Source organism: Dendrobates tinctorius, unplaced genomic scaffold (genome assembly GCF_039654945.1).
Source record: "Dendrobates tinctorius isolate UK_male_01 unplaced genomic scaffold, ASM3965494v1 ptg000070l, whole genome shotgun sequence".
In the NCBI taxonomy this organism is placed as follows: domain Eukaryota; kingdom Metazoa; phylum Chordata; class Amphibia; order Anura; family Dendrobatidae; genus Dendrobates; species Dendrobates tinctorius.
In genome coordinates, this window is record NW_027361738.1 from 11,140,421 (window position 1) to 11,163,673 (window position 23,253).

A 23,253-nucleotide genomic window follows, 5' to 3' on the forward strand; every position below is an offset into this window, starting at 1 on the left:
GACTTAATTAAGTTGTCCATGTTCTCTAAGGGGAAACGCAAACACCCCTCCATACCTGAGGAGGATGACGATGTGGATATGTTAGAGCTATCAGAGATCACAGCCTCGTCAGAGTCTGAGCTGGCCACAGTCGGTTTCTTAGTCTTAGTATGTGTAGGTGTACTACTAGACTGGGTTAAGGCCCGTAACTTCTGTGGCTGATGCTGAAGCCCGTTTCGCAGTCTCATTAATGCATTTTTTACATAGCCTTTTTTTTTTTTCAAAGAGGGAGGAGATGTAGCGAAGAGGAGAAGAGGGAGAGAGGAAGGGAGAGGTATTTGTCAGCTTGATAGGCAGAGAGTCGTCCACTCACCCAGAGAAGCTGTAGGTACCGGCTCAGGAGGCTGAGATGGGGGCTTGTTGGCGTGGCTTCTGTCCGAGGAACCTCTGCCAGAGTGGTCCTTGGATGCCACCGTGTCACCTGCAAAACATGCTTGCCTGCTAAACCCTTCGCAGCAGGGTTTTTTTTGCTCCATTATTTTGCCGGTACTCCCTCCCCCCCGGGATCACCTCCTCAGGGTAGGCGCAGCTAATTTGCGCATGCTCGGCCTGGTATACAGCCGCCGAGCCGCGCCGCTGAATATTGTCCCTCTTTTTTTTTTTTTTTTTTCCCTTTTCTCCTTTTGCAGCTTCTGCGGGGAGGGGGCGGGGAGCGCTTCGCATGCTTATGCGCGGTCTCGCGATGCTCCTGAGACCGCGTGTGCACCTTGCCGCTGGGGATTCTCCGGTGACCCGGAAGTTCCCCCTTACCACTTCCGGTATCGGCGCTGCATGTGCGTCCTCCCTCTGGGGACTGAAGCCATGGGAAAACGGAGGCTGCATCTGTTCCCTCCGGTTCCGCGCTCCCACATGGACCGGGACAGCCATCTCCGGACCCCGGTGGCGTGTATATGCAGGAGAACCCCGGGCGGCCTCACCCGGACCCGTTGTTTCTGCCATCGCTGCTGCGGCTGTTCAGTCGAGGAGGGAGCCGGATTACAGCACTCCCCTGTCGCTGCTTCTGGACCGGAACCCCTGCCGTTCCCACAGAGACTGCACAGGCGGTTCCTTGGCCCAGGTATGTCTGTAGAGGAATCCTGCTGTCTTCCACCGGAACAGGAAACCAACTGAGGAGAGGCGGACCGCCCTCTTTTTATCTCTGTAGGTTTCCTGTTCCTATGGGCGGATCCCTCTCTCCAAGTGGGTGCTGTCGTGGCGAAGAGTAAAATATAATATATTAATATATTTTTAAAATACGTCAGTGAAGCAATCCAGACTCTTTCTAATGACAGGATGACAAGATGGAGGCGCACAAAACAGGATGGGGCTGCACATGACAAAAAGGGGGAGCAGGATGGGAGCAACATATGACAGGATGGGTAGAAATAAACATTAGCGTGCACTCAGTCAAAACTTGACGAGGTGCTGGTGTAACGGACCGGGTGGTCCCTGATATAGAATAATTAAGGCTCACCGCACACTCTTGTGGATTATCTTTCAAAAGTAGCTTAAATTTTATTTTGCAAGTAGTAAGGGAGCATAACAGAATAATGCAGTGGAAGCGATAACAAAATAACGTTTCGACTCCACCGGAGCCTTTGTCACAAATCGCTTAATCACATGCCACAAAGAGAAAGGATGCAGGGTGAAAGGATAAGAATCCCTGTAGTGCCCAGCAGAGGCTATATACAATGGATCTCCCTGTGTGGTCACCTGGTCTCCTTAACTGGGAGATGGTAATCTTAGATAGTAAGTAGATGTAGCAGCACTCCGTGCTCAGCTGTTGTGCCGGCACTAGATAACCCCTTCAGTGAACACCGTAAAAAAAAAAAAAGACATGGCAAAAAACTATGCCTTTTCACCATACTGCTGAACAAAAAGTGGAATAAAATACGATCAAAAAATTATATTGATGAAAACTTCATCTTGTCACACAAAAAACAAGCCACAATACAGCTCAATCAACTGAACTATAAAAAAGCTAGAGCTATGAGACTATAGTGATGCAAAAACAATTACTTGTTCTATAAATAGTCCTTATTGCATAAAAGCGCCAGAACATACAAAAATGATATTAACGTGGCATCGCTGTAATTGTACTGACCTGAAGAATAAAGCTGTTTTATCACCTTTACCACATGGTGAAAGACATTAAAAAAAAATTGCTGGTGCTTGTTGATTTTGTCCCCCAAAAATGTGATGTGCCTGAAAATGATACAAATGAAAACATCAACTTGCCCCACAAAAAACAAGGCCTCACATGACTTGCTCTGTAGAAACATAGTAAAATTATAGCTCTAAAAATATGGTGATGCCAAAACTTAGTTTTGCAAAAAATAGCATCTTTTAGTGTGTGATAGCAGTCAAACACAAAAACCTATATAAATCTGGTATCATTGTAATTGCACTGACCCGAAGAATAAAGTCATGTAATCACTTATACAGCACGAGGAATGGCATAAAAATAAATAAAACCAATTCTTGACCTGCTGTTCATTTGTTCATTCTGCCTCCCAAAGATCGCAGTAAGGCTCAGCATTTATCCTGCACTCTATGCTGAGCGTTTACACCATGGTTTATGTGTAAATTTCTAACTGCACTGAGGACTCTGTCTGTCCTGTGATCCGGAGGTGTTCGTATTCTTAAGCGTGCATAAAAGCGCGGTTAACCACAGTTTTATGTATGTCTGAAAACAAGGACACCGATAAACAGAGGCCAGAAAGAGTCTAGGGTAATTCTGCTGCCTCCTTAAAATGAATAGATCTCACAGGGGTTTCATCTGAATAACATAATTCGGAGTAAGTGCTCAGAGTAGAGTACGGTACAATTGTTATCCAAAAATCACCTGAGGATTAAAAATGCTCACTACACTGCTAGATTAATTCTTCAAAAGATGTAGTTTCCAAAATAGTTACATGTGGGGGCTTCTGCTGTTTTGGCATGTCATTTTCAAATGTGACATGGTATCTGCAATTTGTTCTAGCCAAAATTGTGCTCCAGAATTCAATTGGTGCTCCTTTCCTTCTGAGCACCCAAACAGTAGTTTTCCCCCACATATGGGATATCCGTGTACTCAGGAGAAATTGCACAAATTTTATGGCTGATTTTATCCTGCTAACCTTGTGAAAATGAAAAATTTGGGGCTAAAGTAACATTTTTGTGGGGAAAAATGTATTTTTTCAATTTCACGGCTCAACATTATAATATTCTGTGAAGCACCTGATGATTCAAGGTGCTCATCATAGCTCTAGTTTTCACTGTTTAGGCACATCAGGGGCTCTCCAAACGCGACATGGTGTCTGCTAACTATTCCACCATATTTTATGCTCAAAATGTCAAATGGCGCTCTTTCCCTCCAGAGCTGTACGCCCAAACGGTAGCTTTCCTCCACATATGGGGTATCAGCGTACTCAGGAGAAATTGCACAAACTGTATGGTTCATTTTCTTTTACCTTTGTAAAATTGCAAATTTCGGGGATAAACATTTTTGTGGGAACTAAAATGTTAATTTTTTCTTTCCACATTGCTTTAATTCCTGTGAAGCACATAAAGTGTTAATAAACCTCTTGAATGCAGTTTTGAAAACTTTGAGGGGTGTAGTGTTTAGAATGGTATCAATTTTGGATATTTTCTGTCATACATGCCCCCAAAAGTTCCTTCAAATGTTATGTGGTCCCGAAAAAATGGTTTTGTAAATTTCATTGGAAAAATAAGAAATGTATAAACTACCACTTCCTAAGAAAAAAAAAGTTATATTTCAAAAATGATGCTGATGTAAAATAGACATATGGGAAATGTTCTTTATAAATTACTTCATACATTATGGCTCACTGGTTTCAAGTTATAAAAATTTAAAGTTTGAAAATTGCGAAGCTTTAAACATTTTTGCCAAAATTTTTATATTTTCACTAATAAACGCAAAAAATGTTGACCTAAATTTTTCACTTTCATAATCACTGGAATTCGTTGAAGCATTCCGGAGTGCCAAATAAAGTGACACTGGTCAGAATTATAAAATTTGTCCTGGTCAGGAAGGTGAAAACAGGCTTTGGTGCAAAGGTGTTAAGGGGTTCTATCACCAAATACATTTAGCACTTTTCCACAGGATAAATCATAAACATACTTTTTGAGGGTCGGACCCCTAATACCCACAATGATCTCAATAATGCCGTAAGGGTGCGTTTCACATACCTGGCAAAAATATGGCACAAAGGTGCACAATGGGAAAAGGACAAACCACATGAGGCAGTGTCAGGAGATGGGTAATCTTCTGTGCGAACTTGGGGCCCTAGCATTTCTATAAATATTACTTATCAGCATGACATTGGGTCATGTCACATTGCAAAAATTGTTCAGAAATGATTTAAGAAACATGACTAAAAGTTCAGGGTATTGATCTCCAATTTTCTCAAATCTCTTTCCAGTGGAGCATCAATGGGATGTGCTGGAACAAGTCTGATCCACCTAGGTTTTACTGCGTAGCTCAGTTTTGCTCCTAATGCCGTGGTACCCGATACCACCGGATACCCTTCAAGGTCTTGTGAGATCCATGGCTCGATGGGTCACATCTGTTTAGGTGGCATGCAATGATCTTACACAATATAAGCAGGAAATTGTCAGCACATATTGTACCAAGAATTAATATATGTCTAATAGGCCTTATTTAGTTATGGTCTATTCTATTTGACATTCTGTAGAACATGATGCAGATTAATCACATTATCCCAGTGCATTTACACTCTGATTTGTTAAACTTCAGCACGCAGTAGTGGAGTAGTCCACACCAGGTTGCTTTTTTTCATTTCCCAAAGGCTCTCTGGAAAAACGAGAACTGGAAACTGGTTGGTTGCAGTAAAGAATTCCTCCACTTTCTCCTTACATTATTGTTGCTCAATCTCCCTTTCATCAGTGTCATATTCATAAGAATCTTATTTCTGCTTCTTTGCACTTCTGGGATCACTGGACCGAGGAGTTCAGGGTAGGATCTACATGGAGTTTCCAGACTTCAAAAGCGCAGTGATAGGTCAGTTGGTGGTCTGTGAAATTGCCCATGCTCCATTTGTGTTATTCTCAGGAGCATTTCGAATTTGTAGCTAAATTCGAAAATGTGAATGACTAATTTTTGTGGAATTCTGTGAAATGGTTACTCTATGCAAATACCAACTCTGCTAACATCAATTATAATGGAAGCTAATGTGCAGTGCAGAATTGGATGCCACCAGCGCACAATGGACCCTAATGACTCATAGTGAGAGAATTTGCAACTAAACCTTTAATGCGAGTGTTAACAGAGCCTACAATGGACATCGCCGTTACCGCTTTAACCTTCCCTATTACATTTCCAATGAACGTTTAGGGTATATTCAGTTTCTTGATGTGGAATTTATATAGTAACAGTATTTAAGGTTGAAGGGAGACTTTAAGTCCATCTAATTCAACCCACATGTTAATCCAGAGGAAGCCAAAAAAAAACCCCATGCGGCAAACACTAAGCTCCACATTGGGGAAAAAAAATTCCTTCCCAAAACAGATCCACTTCAAATTTCATGTTAAAAAAAAAAAAAAAAAAACAACCTCCACGTGAACAGGACTCTAGTGCTGCTGCCAAATTTACCTCCTGCACCAGGTCTTATTTACAGTGGATATAACAATTCTACACATCCCCTGCTAAAATCTTAGGTTTATGCCATGCAAAAAATAATCATAAAGAAAAATTTCAGAACTTTTTCCACCTTTATTGTCACTTATGTGTACAATTCAATTAAAAAATAAACTGACTTTTTTCAGATGAAAAAAGAAAAATTAACTAAAATTATATAGATGCATAAAAATGTATACATAAACTAATACTTTGTTGAAGTACCTTATGAAGTTATGACAGCTTTCAGTCTTTTGCATAGGAGTATAGCATAATGGCACATCTAGAATTGGCAATCTTTGCCCGCTCTTCCTTTTAGTAGCGCTCCACATCTGTCATGTTTCGAGAGCATCTCCTGTGTACAGCGCCCTCTTCAGGTCACATACAGATTTTCAATAGGATTCAGGTCTGGGCTCTGGCTTGCCCATTCCGAAACGTTGATATTCTTCAGACAAAGTCATTCTTTTGTGGATTTGGAGGTATAACTAATGTTGCTGTCATGCAAAGAGGTGAAATTCCTCTTCAACTTTTTAGCAGAGGCCTGAAGGTTTTGTTGCAAAATTGACTATCTAAAACATTTTACAATTATCTCAATCTTGACTAAGTCCACCTGCCAAAAAACAGCCCCAAAGCATAATGCTGCCTGCTCTATCCTTCCTGGACCCATAGAAGCATCGGTGTGACAAGAAACAGTCATCGTCCATAAGGATAACCGCTTCCCTACTTCCATGTTTAACACTTTACAATAAAGCATTCTACTTGAGAAGAGTGCCACATTCATCTTTTCAACACCAGTTCTTCATTTTACAAGTATCTTCCATATAGCAGTAATGTAGCATAAATTTCATATATTCAATGTTTGCAGACACCTTAGCGCTTATTCTCTTGTTGGTATAGTATGCAGTCACGGCAGCTTGTACCTGTTCACACTTGCTTTTATTCTGTTTGGAGGTGCTGGTCGGTGTTTTGTTGCATATTATTGGAGGTTGGACTGCCTCCTTTTCTGACTGAGCCCTCCTCCCCTCTGCCTAAGGCCCTTTTTTAAATTAGTGCTGGATCCTACCTGCCCAATAAATGTGTAGGCTTTTAGCCCGGGAGAGGATGAGATTAGGTTTAGCGTTCCATCAAAGAAAGCTTTGTCACGGCTGGTGGGCTCTCATGAATTGACCAATTTATGCGTGAAGTACCTTTAAAGTATATTACATATAGCAGTAATACATTTTATAGAAGCAATGTTTGCCGACATCTTAGGCTGGTTTCAAATTTGTGTTACAGGCCGCAGCGCCGGCCTGCGCACGGCCGCCGCTAAGCCCCGCCCCTGCCACGCCTCCGGCAGTAGCTCCGCCTCCGGGCGCATGACGCTGCATGCGTCATGCGTTCCCTATCTTTATCACTGAGGACACAGGCCGTGCGCAGTATGCGTTTGGCGCCGCCTGCGTCCTTTTGACGGTGCGCCGACCAGCACCAAACGCAACCCGTTTCAATGTGGTTGCGCTCGGCGCACCGTCAGAAGGACACAGGCGCAGCCAAACGCATACTGCGCACGACCTGCTTCCTCAGTGATAAAGATAGGGGACGCATGCAGCGTCATGCGCCCGGAGGCGGAGCTACCGCCGGAGGCGCAGCAGGGGGTGGGGCTTAGCGGCGGCCGTGCGCAGGCTGGCGCTGCGGCCTGTAACGCAAATGTGAAACCAGCCTTAGCGCTTGCAGTGCACTGCTGTATTCTCTTGTTTGCATGGGAACACAAGCTACAAGTTGAGTTTTTAGGATCTAGGGCGCTATTGAGAGATGGATGAACATTTGGAAATAAAAGAATATTCATAAGTTGTACATATTTTTATTTTAAAATTTTAAAACATTTAAACTAAACAATTCCTTTTTAATGTAAAGCTTGTTTAGACACTCCAGTGGGCCTCCATTTTTCCCATGTTACTCCCAACTTTAGGGGGAGTCCTACGGAAATAAACTTCAGATACATTAAGGCTAAATGCACAAGTGGCTCATTTGGTGCAGATTTAAGGAGATTTTCAAAAGTTCCTCTACACTTGGTGAAAATTCTCCACACAAATTGACATGCTGTGCGGATTTTGAAATCCTGAACACGTCAATTCTTTGTGCGGAGTTTATTGCCATCTTCACTTCTGCAACACGTAGGGTGCAATGCTCAACAACATCCACATGTATCACATACAGCTTTTGATGTGAACTTTTTGAAGTTCAATTTGCAAATAAACCGTTGCCCGGCCCAATTTCCCTCACCGATGAAGAATCAGAGAGCAGATAGCCGCTATTTTGCATTGCCACACAGGCCTGCAGCTATGACATATAGTGGACTATCACGCCTTGTACAGTGGTGGTCAGTTCTTGGGTCATCACTAGTGTTGAGCATTCCGATACCGCAAGTATCGGGTATCGGCCGATACTTGCTGTATCGGAATTCCGATACCGACTTCCGATATTTTTTCAATATCGGAATTCGGCATCGGAATCGGAAGTTCAGTTGATTGACGGCCTGACGTCATCATGATGCGCCGTCATTTCGGGCCTTCCGGGGGTCTCTGCCGGCCTGCCGGGGGGCTGTGCCGGCCTGCCGGGGGGCTGTGTGGACTGCCCGGGGTCTGTACCGGCCTGCCGGGGGGCTGTGCCGGCCTGCCGGGGGGCTGTGCTGATGTCCGGGGGTCTGTGCAAGCATCGTCCGATGGGACTACAAGTCCCATCTGGCGATGCCTGCTACCATGACAGTGATTGACACATTAGCCAATGATGGGACAGTAGTAGTCCCATCATCCGGCTAATGTGTTAAATGTTAAAAAAAAAAAACTACTACATACATACTACATACTACATGCTACATACATACTACATACATACTACATACTGCATGCTACATGCATGCTACATACTGCATGCTACATGCATGCTACATACTGCATGCTACATGCATGCTACATACTGCATGCTACATGCATGCTACATACATACTACATACTGCATGCTACATGCATGCTACATACATACTACATACTGCATGCTACATGCATGCATACAATACATTTATACAATACATACATAGACATACAGTACATATAACAGAGTAACATACTTACCAATACTTGTCACATTGTTCCCCGAAGCCATTGTCGTCTACGGAATAAATATTAACATAACAAACCACAAAAATACTCACCCACGATCCGAAGCAGTCCACGAGTGTGTCCCACGACGATCTTGGGTAGAGAACTGCAGCATCAGATGATGCTGCCGTTCTCTACGGGCTGCAGGAATCCAATGACGGAAGGTAGGTATCCTTCCGCACTGTATTCCTCCGCCACTTAAAAAAAAAAAAAGTCCCTAGTCTCACTTTATGCCATTGCTGTGTGGGAATTTCCCACACAGCAATGGCATAAAGTGAGACTAGGGACTTTTTTTTTTTTTTTAAGTGGCGGAGGAATACAGTGCGGAAGGATACCTACCTTCCGTCATTGGATTCCTGCAGCCCGTAGAGAACGGCAGCAACAGCTGATGCTGCAGTTCTCTACCCAAGATCGTCGTGGGACACACTCGTGGACTGCTTCGGATCGTGGGTGAGTATTTTTGTGGTTTGTTATGTTAATATTTATTCCGTAGACGACAATGGCTTCGGGGAACAATGTGACAAGTATTGGTAAGTATGTTACTCTATGTTATATGTACTGTATGTCTATGTATGTATTGTATGAATGTATTGTATGTATGTAGTATATATGTGGTATGTATGTAGCATGTATGTAGTATGTATGTGGTATGTATGTAGCATGCAGTATGTATGTAGCATGCATGTAGTATATATGTAGTATGTATGTAGCATGTATGTAGTATGAATGTAGCATGTATGTAGTATGAATGTAGCATGTATGTAGTATGCATGTTGTATGTATGTAGCATGTAATTTTTTTTTTTTTTTTTACATTTAACACATTAGCCGGATGATGGGACTACTACTGTCCCATCATTGGCTAATGTGTCAATCACTGTCATGGTAGCAGGCATCGCCCGATGGGACTTGTAGTCCCATCGGACGATGCCTGCACAGCCCCCCGGAGCCTGCACAGCCCACCGGCAGGCCGGCACAGCCCCCCGGCAGGCCGGCACAGCCCCCCGGCAGGCCGGCACAGACCACCGGCAGGCCGGCACAGACCCCCTGGCAGGCCGGCACAGACCCCCTGGCAGGCCGGCACAGACCCCCTGGCAGGCCGGCACAGACCCCCTGGCAGGCCGGCACAGACCCCCTGGCAGGCCGGCACAGACCCCCGAAAGGCTGTACAAGGGCAGGAAAGGGTTTTTCTTATTCCGATACCGGAAGTCCCATAGACTTGAATGGGACTTCCGGTATCGGAATCGGCGATACCGATACTTTTTTTAAAGATCGGCCGATACCATCCGATACGATACTTTGAAGTATCGGACGGTATCGCTCAACTCTAGTCATCACAGCTCAGAGGTTACCAATGCAGTTTGTTTCTTTTCGTCTGTAAAGTGTAAGCTCTTATGGCCAGCGCTGTCCTCTTTTTCTCCATGTGCATTTTCCGAACCATTACCAGATTTCCAGTACTTAGATTTGCCACAAATGGAATTTTGAGGCAAAATTAGGCAGTCAAATTTCAAAAGATTTGCTCATCTCTAATTGCTACAGAAAAACTAACCCGATTGCACAGTGAAACATTACATATAAACATGGCCAGTTGTTATTTCAAATTCTGGGTTTTTGGATGACAGAATCACAGATGACTGGTTCTGTTTTTCTTTTTAAATCATTAAAGTTTATGGGAAACGGATCAAAACAAATGATCACCTGGTACCTGGACCGGTTATAAACTGATGACAAGTGGACATGTGAATAGAGCTTTGGGAGTCATAAAATATGTAAAAGAACTGCCACACACACTTTTGTCTGTATGTTTGAGAAAAAAAATTATAGGCCTGTCAGTTTTTGTTGTTACTTTTTTCCATTACAAGGCATGGGAAGCCCAAATTTCTCATAGAATCACTATTTATTTTACTCACATATAGCACCATTAATTCCACAGAGCTTTACAGACATTATCACTGTCCCCATTGGGGCTCACGATCAAGATTCCCTATCAGTATGTCATTGGAGTGTGGGAAGGAACCAGAAACACGGGAACAACATACTTTGTCAAATAAATATATGCAACCAGAATGAATATGCAGGTCACATTAGCACATTTATTTTTTCTTTGTGGTTTTAAAAGAAAAAAAGAAGCCTATGGCAGAGAAGAAATATCAGAAAAAAATCATACCTAGAGTATAGCATGTTTAACATAGCAAAAAATAAACCTTAAATTAAGGGGGAAAATTAATGCCACCTAAAAATGGTGTTTCTCCTCTTGGGAAAAAAAACAAACACAAAACTGAAGGCACCATAAGAATGAAGTGGTTGATGGTGGCATTTAACCAAGGAACAATTCAAAGTTTACATTTTTACTATTATAAAACACAGGGAGGATTTATTCTAGAGCTAAAACCACACTAGTGGATGGAGACAGCCTCCTTGATTTATACATGTGCCTAAAAGTAGGCGTCTTACACACAAGCTGTCATCAGCGCCCATATTCTCCAGCCTCAACTTGTCATCCATCCATGTGTTGTATGTGTGGGATAGATCACGCAGCTTAAAGACAAGCCGCAGTGATTTGCACCCAGGGTGAATCCATAATTCAGGATGCCATGGTTTGCCCTGGGGCGGGTAAGACCCTGCTACAGCAGGGCACTGAGCACATTGTACCACTTCATGCTAATGACCTGGGCCCCATTCTTCACAATACTGTGATTTGCATTTATAGTGATCTGCTCATAGGCTCCAGCTGATCATGAACATCTTATTCTCAGGAAGACAATGGTGACTCCTTCTCCTGCAGCTCATTCCTCCCTGTGTCACAAGCTGCTCAGGTTACTGGAGCGAAGAGAGTGAATCTGATGCTGCTGAGTCCGGACCTGCGCACAGAGGAAGGATGGAGGACGCCGCAGCGCAGGCGTGAGGAGGGGAGGACGGAGCAAGATGCTGCTACACAAGCCTCGGCTGATGCTACTGCTCTGAGCCCAGGTAAGACCTAACTGGAGAAAACTTCTATCCATACAGATTTATACAATGTTCTATGTAATAAATCGTACTATATACATGTATATGGCATTTTAATGCTGTATTGTCTCATTGAGGCCAGGTTGCTGATACTGACAACATACAGAAGTATGCTAACACATAGGCCCAATCCCTAGCTTAAAATGTAAAAACCAGTACAAGTTTTTTTTCTCTAAAATTCCATATTCAAAATAATTCCAATTTATACCTCCCAAAATTCGAGAATTTCCAAAATCTTACGATCTGATGGTGGGAATGAGTGCTTGGAAGTTTGTAATACTATAAATATGTTAATATCCGGTTACTGACGAGAATGTTATTATATGCTACTTAATAGAAAAGTCATGTGGAGGGGGGAAGCAATTTATATTGAAAAATGTGTTTCTAGAATTGATGAGTGCAAAATTATACGGTGGGAAGATAGTGAATGTACGTAATGTGTATGTCTATGGCATTACTTTGTTGTCCTTCTCTATTAATCCTTACTGGGTTTTACTTTTTGTGCACAATGTAAGAATAGCACATAGCAGGTGTATTTCATATAGGTAAATGCAACATTTTGCAAGCCAGATTCTAGTGAAACAACACAGTTCTCAATCACCTAAAAGTGGAAAAAAAAAAAAAGCACAAAACTATTTCTAGATACCAAAAAACATCATCAAAGACGTGAATAAAAAATATTGTAAAGAAAAAGCTCTTATGTCAAAGGGAAAACTGGACAGTAAATGTAAGGAAGGTAGAGATAGATGCTTAATAACATTCTGCTAAGTGAAATACAAGGGAAAAAAGTATATAATAATTACAAAAAATAAAGAATATAAAAACAAAACACCAAAATACAAAATTTGTGACTTTTTTTTTAGGCTAAGTGCACACGTTGCAGAAAATTTCTGCTCAAAAACCTGAATCCCTTCCCAGAAACCGCACCTATTTTTCCGCGACGGTTTTGATGCGTTTTTTTCCACAGCGGTTTCAAACCGCATGGAAGAAGCCAAAACCGCGGAAAAATCCGCAAAATTAATGAGCATGCTGCGCTTTTTTCCACGATACGTTTTTTCGCGGTAAAAAACGCATCCATGTGCACAAAAAGTGCAAAATGCATAGAAATGACTGGGAAGCTTATTTTTAGCGGTTTTATAGTGAAAACCATGGTAAAAACCGCTAAAAAAACGCTGTGTGTGAACACAGCCTTAAGGTACTCAAGCTTCAACAGTTTTTTCTACTTTTTAATCAATACAACTTTAGACAAAACCATATGACAAAAACGTACAATATAAATTTTCCAGTTACAAATATATTATAGCTTTGCTTTATTTTTTTTGCTCCTGCTGCCATACATGACAGATAATACAGACTTCTATATTGTATTTTGCCTTTCACATTGTAGTCAGTCATCTGACAAAGGATAAAGTGCATATATATATATATATATATATATATATATATATATATATATATATATATATATATATATATATAATCATTCTGGAATAGTCATGATGATGTCATGAAGCCTGTACATTAGATGTGTATGAAGGAGTCACTACGATTTTATTATCTGTAGAGTTTGAAGCCAAAAAGTAAAGTACAAAAACTTCTATGAACATCTACGAAACCACTAGATAAACAGAACTTTCTATTAAAACTAGACTATAGTTGACTATATGAAGAGTAGATGAGTTACAAAACAGCACAATAAACGTATCAGTAGTCAAATGCATAAAATACTGCAAAAATGGCTTAGAATATGTAACAAAAACAAATCAGAAAATTCTGAGATGGCAGGAACTATGAAGTCTGTACTCCAGAGTGAAGGATAAAAGGCAGTGCAGAACTAATATCCACCCACCTACAATACTAAGTTAACAAAATCTAACAAAAAAAAATAAATAGTTGATTCCATGAAGTTATTTTCCAGCTTCATTTCTGCCACCTGTGACAAACTTTGAAATGCGTGATTCTCACGTCATGACTACGTCGCGCGTCGTCCAAAACCTTAACGTTTGGTTTACCTTTTGGACAACGTTTCTACATTAACAAAGGCATTCTTCACTCTCAATACTAAATGTCTTTTGTTAAAGGATTTACAATTGCACTTGGGTGATAATACAGGACCAATCGTCTATTCTGGAGGTGCCGAGGCCAAAATCGTTTTCCATGTTTCTTTATGTTCTTCAGCTGCTTTACAACCATTTAAAAATGGACCATCATGCTTGGCCTCCAGTGTTGAAGATGAACTGTTAAATGGAAAACAAAGAAAAAAAAATAAAATAATTAGTAAACACACCAAAAAAAAAAATAATCCCAGAGGTCTGAGGTGGCGGTGCTATAAAAGGGGGATGGGGGAAGGAAATTGGTTTTCACAACACACTCAAAGGCTGAGTAGCAGAGGAGAACTTTAATTATCTCCCTTCAGAAAGAGAGACAGGAAATTTGGACTTTTAATTAGCCATTTGGAGTGCGGTAGGGTTTTTTTTTTTTAAACCAGATAATTTAAACGCGAATAATTCAAGTCTGACTAAATGAAATTCACATAATCAGAATGCAGATAATTGAATTTCTACTGCATCCATTAATTCAGTGTGGAGGTGTGCGAGGACTCTTATGAGAAGCTGTCACAGCTCAATAAAATCTCAGTCAATTAATTTTTTCATTATCTGAGTAGAACAACAGAATAAGAGGGTCTACCGCACATGAAAGTACCTCTCAGGAACTAAGTGACAACTTGTTTGTTCTTCCTTCTCCGCAGGAAACCGCCGGTTCGAGGTGGCAAACTTATGAATGGCTTCGGAAACTGAGAATTTTGTCTGTCCAGAGGCGCAGGCTTCAATTTCTTCCAGTGGGAGTTGAGTTTGCAAGAAAAGGTGAAGGCGGCTATCTGAGAGTAACACCGGGCACTGCATGACTCTGAAAAACACAGAATGGAAGTCATTACTTGTACAGGTCACCATCTGCGGGACGGTACAATAAATACACAAGGATAGGAAAAGAAAAACCAGCACACTGGCCAGAGACATTGGGCCACAATCTTAGGCCTCATTCAGACATGACTGCTAAATTGGTCTGAGATTTATCAGTGCTCTTGAGCGGATTTTTATCAGTGTTTAGTCAGTGATTTTCTCACATAACAAAAAAATAAATAAAAAATTGCAAACCTTATCCTATTTATTACAATATTAAAAAGAGACAGCACATGGATAATAATATGTGCCGTCAGTGACCAATCAAGACAACCAGGTCACCAAAAAAAAAAAAAAAACCACGGCCATGTAAATGACTACAGGGACTATAATTGGTACATGTTCTATCCGTGAATAACCACAGAAAGAGCATGCACGTGATTCATGGACATCTGAGAAAGGTCAAAGTAGGACTACTTTTCTATTGATGACCAGTCCCATGGGTAGGTCACCTACATAGTGGGGGGCTGACACCCAGCACCCCCACAGATTAGCTGTTCTCAGCTGCATCAACTCTCCATTCCAATAGTGGTGGATCTGCAGTAGTGAGCAGCGGCATCGACGGTCGGCAGAACGGTGCTGTTCAGTTCTGCAAAAGTTAATATCTGTCTGCCGCCACCGAGAACAGCTGATCAGTGGGGTTGCCCACCAATCTGATATAGATGACCCATCCATAGGATGGATAGTCAGTACAGAAGTAGTGGAGCAGCCCTTTAATTAGAAATGAATGCAAAAAATACTTGAAAAAGGTAAGTGAAACCCAGCAGTAGAATCAATATTTGGTCCGGCATCTTGCATGAACACAGAAGTTTCACCAGTGTGCACAGATCAAAAAGTAAAACCCTTTCTACCCTCGATTTGGGATTTAGTCTGGTTATTGTCTCCACCTCTTCATACAGAATATCGCTCCACTCATTTACCCCATTTTTGCTCATTCACTGGTAACTTTTTCCCTTTGAAAAGTGTAACTCACTATATAAAAGGTATTATTCATGAAAGTCGCTGCACAATGCTGCTGATCGGTGGGAATTCGGGCCTGGGGACCCTCACTGATCAGTCTGTAGCTCCTGCATGACCTGCGCACGCAGAGAAGTGTACGGGCTCAGTAGTAAGCCTATTAATCCATACAGACCCATAGCCTTACTTACTGAGCCGTATACAGCTCTTTGCACTGCAGGAGCTGTGGACTTCAGAGCGGTCTTTTGTCGGATCCGTGGCGGTCACAGAACCCGGTCTCCATCGATCAGCAGCACTTTGCAGTGACCATCCGATACAAAACCTTTTTTCCACAGTGACCGTTACACTACCAGGAATACAACAATTTTGGTACCATTTTGCCTGTGGCAAATGAAAGCAGATGAGTATAGATCCAACCCCGTGCGGAGGACAAAAATATTTTAAGAACTTATCTGGTCAGTACATTACAAAACAGTTCCTATTATTATATATAGTCTTACAGGGCACACATATAATACATATTTTTCATACACTGTACGTGGCCTTTAAGACTGGCACAAGAAAGCCACTTCAACTACGCACTAAAAAGTGACCCTCCTAGATTTTCCTAAAGTCCAATTGCATTATTAGCATGTGCGAGTTATCAAATTCAATCTAGTAATCAGTTAATCATCCTGTCCTTGCTGTAATGGATCTCAGCCCTCAATGCACAGATTTCCTGGTGAGCCAGTGATCGTCTAGTGTTATACACAACAGCCAATCAGTGGAGGTGGAGCTGCTGCCTGAACCAATCAAGAGTCAGGAGGTGTGTCTCAAGACGACCTCAGGCACCTGTAGGCTATGCAGCTATACTGTAGTCCCAAAGGAAAGCACTACACCTATGAACATGAGCTAAAGAAACAGCCAGAACATAGAGGATTATCTCCTGTAGATTCTGACATGCATATAATCTCTGAGTTTCTGATCACTTTAATCAATTAAAAAAAGACCTTATAGAATACCAGGAATAAGCTAATAAAAAATACATCTAAATCAGGACATAAATATTGCTTTATATGGCAAATAACACTGCGAAAAAAAAAAAAGTGTGCAGTAATTTAAATACAAGACAGGGGAGGACACATCTCGTACAGGGGTCATTTCTTGTCTGTGTCAGTCACTGATTCAACATATACAGGTCCTTTTACAGGTTGCATCCGCAGCTCTATATAACCACTGTATGAAACGGTGTCCCCCTTCAAAAAAAAAAAAAGAGAGAACTCTTAATGGCTGCATCTGTGAAGAAACAGGTTCACAAGTTTCTAGAAAAATGAATCAAAGCAAACTTATAAATAAAGTCCGCAAGCGGGTCAGATCCATTAGGATTTCATCAGATAAATGGTAATGGGTTCTCCGATCAGGACAGCATTGGTACAAGCATTACATGAGAAATCGGGAGCACAGAGAACGTTCTCCTGGGTATGGACGAGAACAGTGGAAGAAGTTCAGCTGCGGCAAGTTAAGAACTTGACCTGGATAACAAGCTCCATGCGTCCTGCATTTCATTCTCCAGCATCACCTGCCGCTACATGGTGTCACCGCCGAGCCGGTCAATACACTACAAGAACAAATGACTATAAATGATCCTTGCCGTGTAATGGTTCTCTTAAGACATCAAGGGTCGTATTTATCATGTAAATTTATACAGGAGCAAATTATCGGAGCTGTAGAGGTTTCTGGTGAATAATACTTCTGTCATCGTAACCACACTGTAATCTATATATCTACCTCAAATGAATAGCGTGCCACATAATAACAAACAGGCTCTTTAAAAACAAGTATGGGCAAAGCCTGGTCTAAATCATTACAACAGCCATGTGCATCAATGAATCAGAGGCAGGACAGCAAGAAGTTGGAGCCTGGAGAGTCGGCGGCAGGAACGCAAACGAAGAATGAGGGGGAGATCATTTACCAGCCAACAAAGAACTTCTACCGCAATACCCAAGCTGCACATAAGAAACCCTTATCTACAGTGACAACTGCAGCAGGCAACACACCTGGTGATGGAAGCGTAGCACAAAACGAGGAAAATCAGATACCAAGGAGTCATTAGGCCGGTAAATACTGAACTGTAACCTGTAAGTGCAGGCCACTGAGAGGTCCTCGTGTCGTTCTGTAAAAAATCTAGTCACCTTTTCTCCCGGAAAATGATGAAAACACGAGCAGTGCGGGAACTATCCTCGCATGACAGACCCCACTAGGACCATTGGGAATCCGTCAAAAGTGAACACAGCCCTTGTGATACCAGCGGATAGTGGAGTGGCAACCAATATGGTCACAGTAGAAGTCTAACAGGGTTATCAACCAGGTTTCCTAGACCCAAAATGGCATAAAAAAAAGTACCCGTCGCCTATCAAAGCCTGTCCTGCGGTGATATTGTCACGTACATCATTCACATGACCTCAGCAGCCTCGGCGGTGACACTTTTAGGTACAGCAAGTGATCGCCGAGGCTGGTGACTGGGAGCAGTAGTCACGCGTCAACGTGATCATTGCAGGACCATTAAAGCAGCAGGGAATTTAAAGTGGATCAGAGTCAGGTTTTGGACCTCCACCGATCTGATATGGATGACTTATAAGATGCCCGGAAAACCCTTTTTAATGCCAAGAGTCCCCACATACATAACAACAGTCAACAGTATAATTATTTGGCCAGCACCTCTCGCTCCCAACTCTCCCACACACAGGAATGTTTGCATCGCCCAAGCAATCCTGTGTTCTCTATGAGAAAGTCTGGCAGCAGCTTTTCCCACCGAACAAAAGAATTGGAAGTGGAAATTCCATCAGCCAAATCTATGTCTTCCCCATACATCAACTTTTGGGGAGAAAGTCGTGAGGTTCCAATAAAAAGATGGTCAGCAAAGTTTCGACACCTCCAGTTCCTGAGGAAATGGATAATAATAATAATAATAATAATAATAATAATAATAATAATAATCTTTATTTATATAGCGCCAACATATTCCGCAGCGCTTTACAGTTAATCACTTAACAGTCCGGTAACCCGGGGACAATGATGGTAACCTGTCTGTGAAGCAAAGCTATGATCACCAGTAGTTTCATCACTGTGCCAGAACTCAAGCCCAAGTTATGGAAATAAATCTTTGTGATCTTGCCCAATGCTGTTCTGGCTGCGAGATTGGGATTAATATACCAGGACAGGAGGAGAAAAAACAAAATAAATAATTTTTTTTTAAGGATTAATCACTGTAAATCTATCCAGTGGCCATACCAAGCATGCCATCCCCTATGTGACACGTCCTCTTACGACTGTCTTTTGGGGTTTCTGACCTGCTAGTACCATCACCTCTGTCAAGGTTGTCCTAAGCATTCCTAGCTCCTCCGCGACTAGGCTGATGTAGCCATTAATGCAAAGCTTCTGTGCAATTCTATCTGCCACTCAGGAACTTTGGAAAGCTGGGTGAAAGCTCCAGGAGGGCTGTACTACCAGCCAAATTTGGCCTAGATTCAGTACCTCTGAAGCAGATTTATCATCAATCTATATGGGGACAGAAATTTAAACTGCAATACTGGAAACCTCGTCCAATAAACATTGTTCTAGTATCCTATATGATGTCATCTATAAGAAATACTTAAAATGCCAGTCAGGCGGCCGCTGAATAAAACGCGGAGGGTGAACAGCCAGTGTATGCTGCCTTCTACTGATCAGAATGGGTAATGATCTGTTCTCAGCGCGGGCTAGGATTTATAGTCTGAAGAACCCACAGCATACAAACACAGTAACAAATATTACATACACACATGCACTTGTCTACATCTATGTGTTTTTCCGTTTTTTTTTTGCTGCATCACTTCCATCGTTACACATATACAGTAACACCAACGTGAAAAGAATCATTCAGTATGATGGCGGATTCTTTTGTATACAGGATAAAAAAATTACAAAATGTGTGAACGCAGAAAACAGTAAAATAAGATTGTCACCATAAAGTGGTTGCTACAAATGGCTAAAATTGCGTGTAAATATAAGAAATTTTGCATTTTTTCTTTAAATTAAAAATCCTCTCCGTTCCAATGTTGTGTTATACTTGTTGCCTAGGTTACCAGCCATCTCTGCAGTCCATCAGGGGTGGCCAGGCTACTAGGCAAAGAGTGTAGTACTTACTAGCTCATCCTTGCGCCACCTCTGATGCTGTAGTGGTAGAAGCTCCTGCTTTCTGCATGTGAGAGACCATAGATTGGGCCAGTGGCGCAGCCATCGCGCTGGTCCGATCTGTGCATCATCAGGAGCGCGCTCTTTTCCCAATAAGCAGGAAACTGTTCATGAGGGGCCTGCTCCTCGGTCTCACAAGGGTGGATGTACAGTAACCGGACATGTGCGTCTGATGATGCATGTGTCTGACTTTCTGAAATATCACAATATAGAGCCCCCTACTTTTAGTAAATCCTCTCACATGGTCGTCCTTTTAATAAAAGGGAAAATGAGACACTGAGAAAAAAAGTGAGGGTGAAAAAATATCCTTATATTCCCACTCCTTGTGGTAAGATTCAATCCTTTCATTTTAGGTTTCTTCCTAAATTTCCTCGTCCGTGACATGTAACCTTTTGGATAGCTGCATTGTTTTATCACACTGATAAGGAGTACTCTCTTTTTTTTTTTTTTTTTAGTAGTCAGCCGGCTTATTTTTCTAATAACACCTATTATTAAACTCTGAGTTGTGCAAAAATGTTGTGACTTTTGGCTTTTTGATGCCAGTTTCTCCCAGCTCTGTAACAAGACCACAGCTACTATTTCCTAGAAAACAACTTAAAGGAACCGGTCATGTCCCAAAATGCTATTACCTTACATGTATGAGATTTATATGCTGGTGAATAGAGTTCCAAAGCCGTGTGGGCGCCGCTCTGAAGGCCGCCTACTGGGAGGAAATGAACCTTATTCCACAGCAACCTCTGGCTGTTAGTCATAGAGGTGCGGCTTCAGTCACCGCTCAGCATAGCGGCCCCGACACGGACTGACATCTGGCAGTGCATCTGTGCGCAGTCAGGGCTGGAGCGCGAATACAGCCACTGATCACTATGTGCTGAGCTAGCGGAAAGAATAAAGTTCATTACCTACTGGTAGCGGTGCTCCCAGTGCGGCGGCCGCATGCGTTTACACCGTTATTAACCTGCAGATTAACCTCAAATCTTCAGGTTAATAGAGTTTTCTAACAAGACTGGTTTCCTTTAAAAGCTGCTCTAGTCATTATGACATGGACACGTCTAGCACAACACACACATATTTACACCCCCGGCAGATTATAATCATTCTAACCTTTGCATTAACCTAAACCAAACAGGCAGAAGACACATTACATGTATCACCATGCCATACACTAATCGATATGCTTGCTGGACATCGCAGACATGTCTTACTATAAACAAATAATTTGTACCAAAATTCTGGCGCATTTTGATGCATTTTAAGCTACACCCTTTTCCATAAGCACCACCTCTTCCTAGACAAAAATAAAGGTCTAAACAGACAATAAATTTGGTGCTGGGCATATACACCAGTCTTTGTGCAAAATGACCAGTTGCTGGCAATTTATTCTCGGCTCTACTATCATTTTAGATTTATTTTTTAAAACATGAAAACTTCTGTGTGTGCAAACTCCTAACATAGACTAAGGGCTTTACACTGGGATGTGGTGGTGGGCGCTCCTGCTTTACAATTTAGATTTGAGTAAAGCAAAAAGAAAAATAAAGAAAAACTACCTTGGCCCATGCAAAATTTTCACACATTGGTCGTCGGGGGCGCAGGCAATTTCAGAAAAAGCAAGCTGGTCAAATGTAAATGAATTTCATGTGCTAATAAACACAGAAAGAAAAATAAAGAAAAATAAAAAAAAGTGTTGGCTTTAATGCATTTCTATAGGATTCCCATATTCAGGAGCTAGCAGATTACATACGGATGACAAGTCAGATTTTGTAACCCATAGCTCGTCCTGAATTTGACAAGCTGTGGCGATGTGTCCCTGTCCTGCCATAGCTCGGCCCATTTTGGCGGATCTAGGTGAAACTTGTGTGAAAACCCAAAAAGTCCCAAGATTTTTTGAGCACCTCCAAGCTGCGGAAACTTTTTGGGACCTCAAAGCTTTGTACACCAGTTTTCTGATCAAAAGGTTTTGATGATGAATTAGGGCAGGTCTCTTTTCTTGTCCGTGTGCTGTCAGCTTTAAAATGGACAACAAGTGGACCCATACAAGTCAATGACCCATGTGCCCAATTAAGAAGAAAAAAAAAAAAAAAACAAAAAAAAAAAAAACAACTCACTGCAAAACCTATTCTGATCCATTTTTGAAGATCCAACTTGGCCAATCAAGCATGTAATAGTGAGGGGATAAAAAAACAAAAAAAAAAAAAAACTATTACACAAGGATGCCGCTTATGTGCTGATCTGCATGGATCGGATTTTCTTTTTCCCCAGACAAAAATTGGAATGGTTGTATGACTCAGCACTAGATCTTAGGCTATGCCCAGGGTTATTACCTGTAATAAAAAGGGTCTGTCATCCCAAAGTGACAACACACACTAAGCATGAAGAGTTGTAGGGACTACAGCCACCCCCTGACGGAGAGCAACTCCGAAACGCGCATCGGGGCGCATTATTTTGGCACCATTAGCTGGCTCATCAGGTAATTGTTTATTCCTTGTTTTATTTTTTCATTGTGTGGCGCTTCATTTTTATCACTTATTGGTATTCACGGTCACTTTTTGAGCCATACCACCATTGCACTTTATTTGAAGTGGACATTTTTTGCTACACATTGCACTATTTTTGTGTTTTTGGGTCATTGTGTGCATTTTTTACCTGTTAATTATTGAGCCAGTATAGCATGGTTATTAGGTAAGCCTTATTATATAGTCTATTATGTATCTATAATAGCATGTATATATTTGGGGTGCCTTTTTTAGTTATTCTAAGTGTACACCTATTGTTGTTTTATATCTTAATAAAGGCCATTGTTTGATTATTTTATTCTATGTATTTCTTTATATTGTATATTACACACATCATATTTTCTTTTATTTATATACCCTGCCGGTTTCATCTTCCACCATACCCAGAGTATACAGTGGTTTTTCCATCTTCACATCAGTGTAATACACAGTTTCTCTCATCAGTTTTATTATCATCTCTTTAAAAGCTGTAGGAGAAAAATCGTCTGAACTTTTATTAATCCATCAGTTCTTTACTATGGATCAGGGAAACTTGGATGTAAGAAGTTTGGGTCTAATTCAAAGCTTTTTTCAGCAGAACTGAGATGTGAAAAGCTTTGAAAAGTCACAAAATTTTGGCACAACTCAAAGCTATGCTAAAATTTAGCAACTTGGCGTTCTCATGCCATTTTTGCAGAGCTCTGACAAGTGGACCGGGTAGAAGCAGGACAAGGGTGTGGCTAGTGGCAGTGCTCTCTATGCCACAGATCTTACTCCAGCAGGGACTGCCAACAGAATATTGTCATGTATTAAAGGAGACACGAACCTGTGGGACAGGCA

At 41.6% G+C, this 23,253-nt stretch overlaps 1 protein-coding gene and 1 long non-coding RNA gene across 3 annotated transcripts in view; one reads left to right on the forward strand and one right to left on the reverse strand.

Moving 5' to 3' along the window:
• The first annotated feature begins 11,283 nt into the window (after positions 1-11,283).
• Positions 11,284-14,954, forward strand: LOC141095408 (uncharacterized). The gene is made up of 2 exons (XR_012233377.1): positions 11,284-11,759; positions 14,545-14,954. It is a non-coding gene; the product is annotated as an uncharacterized lncRNA (long non-coding RNA).
• The window catches only part of SNX10 (sorting nexin 10), a 64,661-nt gene continuing 54,729 nt past the window's right edge, over positions 13,322-23,253 (reverse strand). For both annotated transcript variants that reach the window (XM_073581376.1, XM_073581375.1), the window contains 2 exons: positions 14,499-14,702; positions 13,322-14,032 (listed from right to left, as the gene is read on the reverse strand). In XM_073581376.1, coding sequence (XP_073437477.1) covers positions 13,918-14,032; positions 14,499-14,702 — 319 coding nt within the window. In that variant the 3' untranslated portion in view covers positions 13,322-13,917. The remainder of the gene's footprint in view (positions 14,033-14,498; positions 14,703-23,253) is intronic.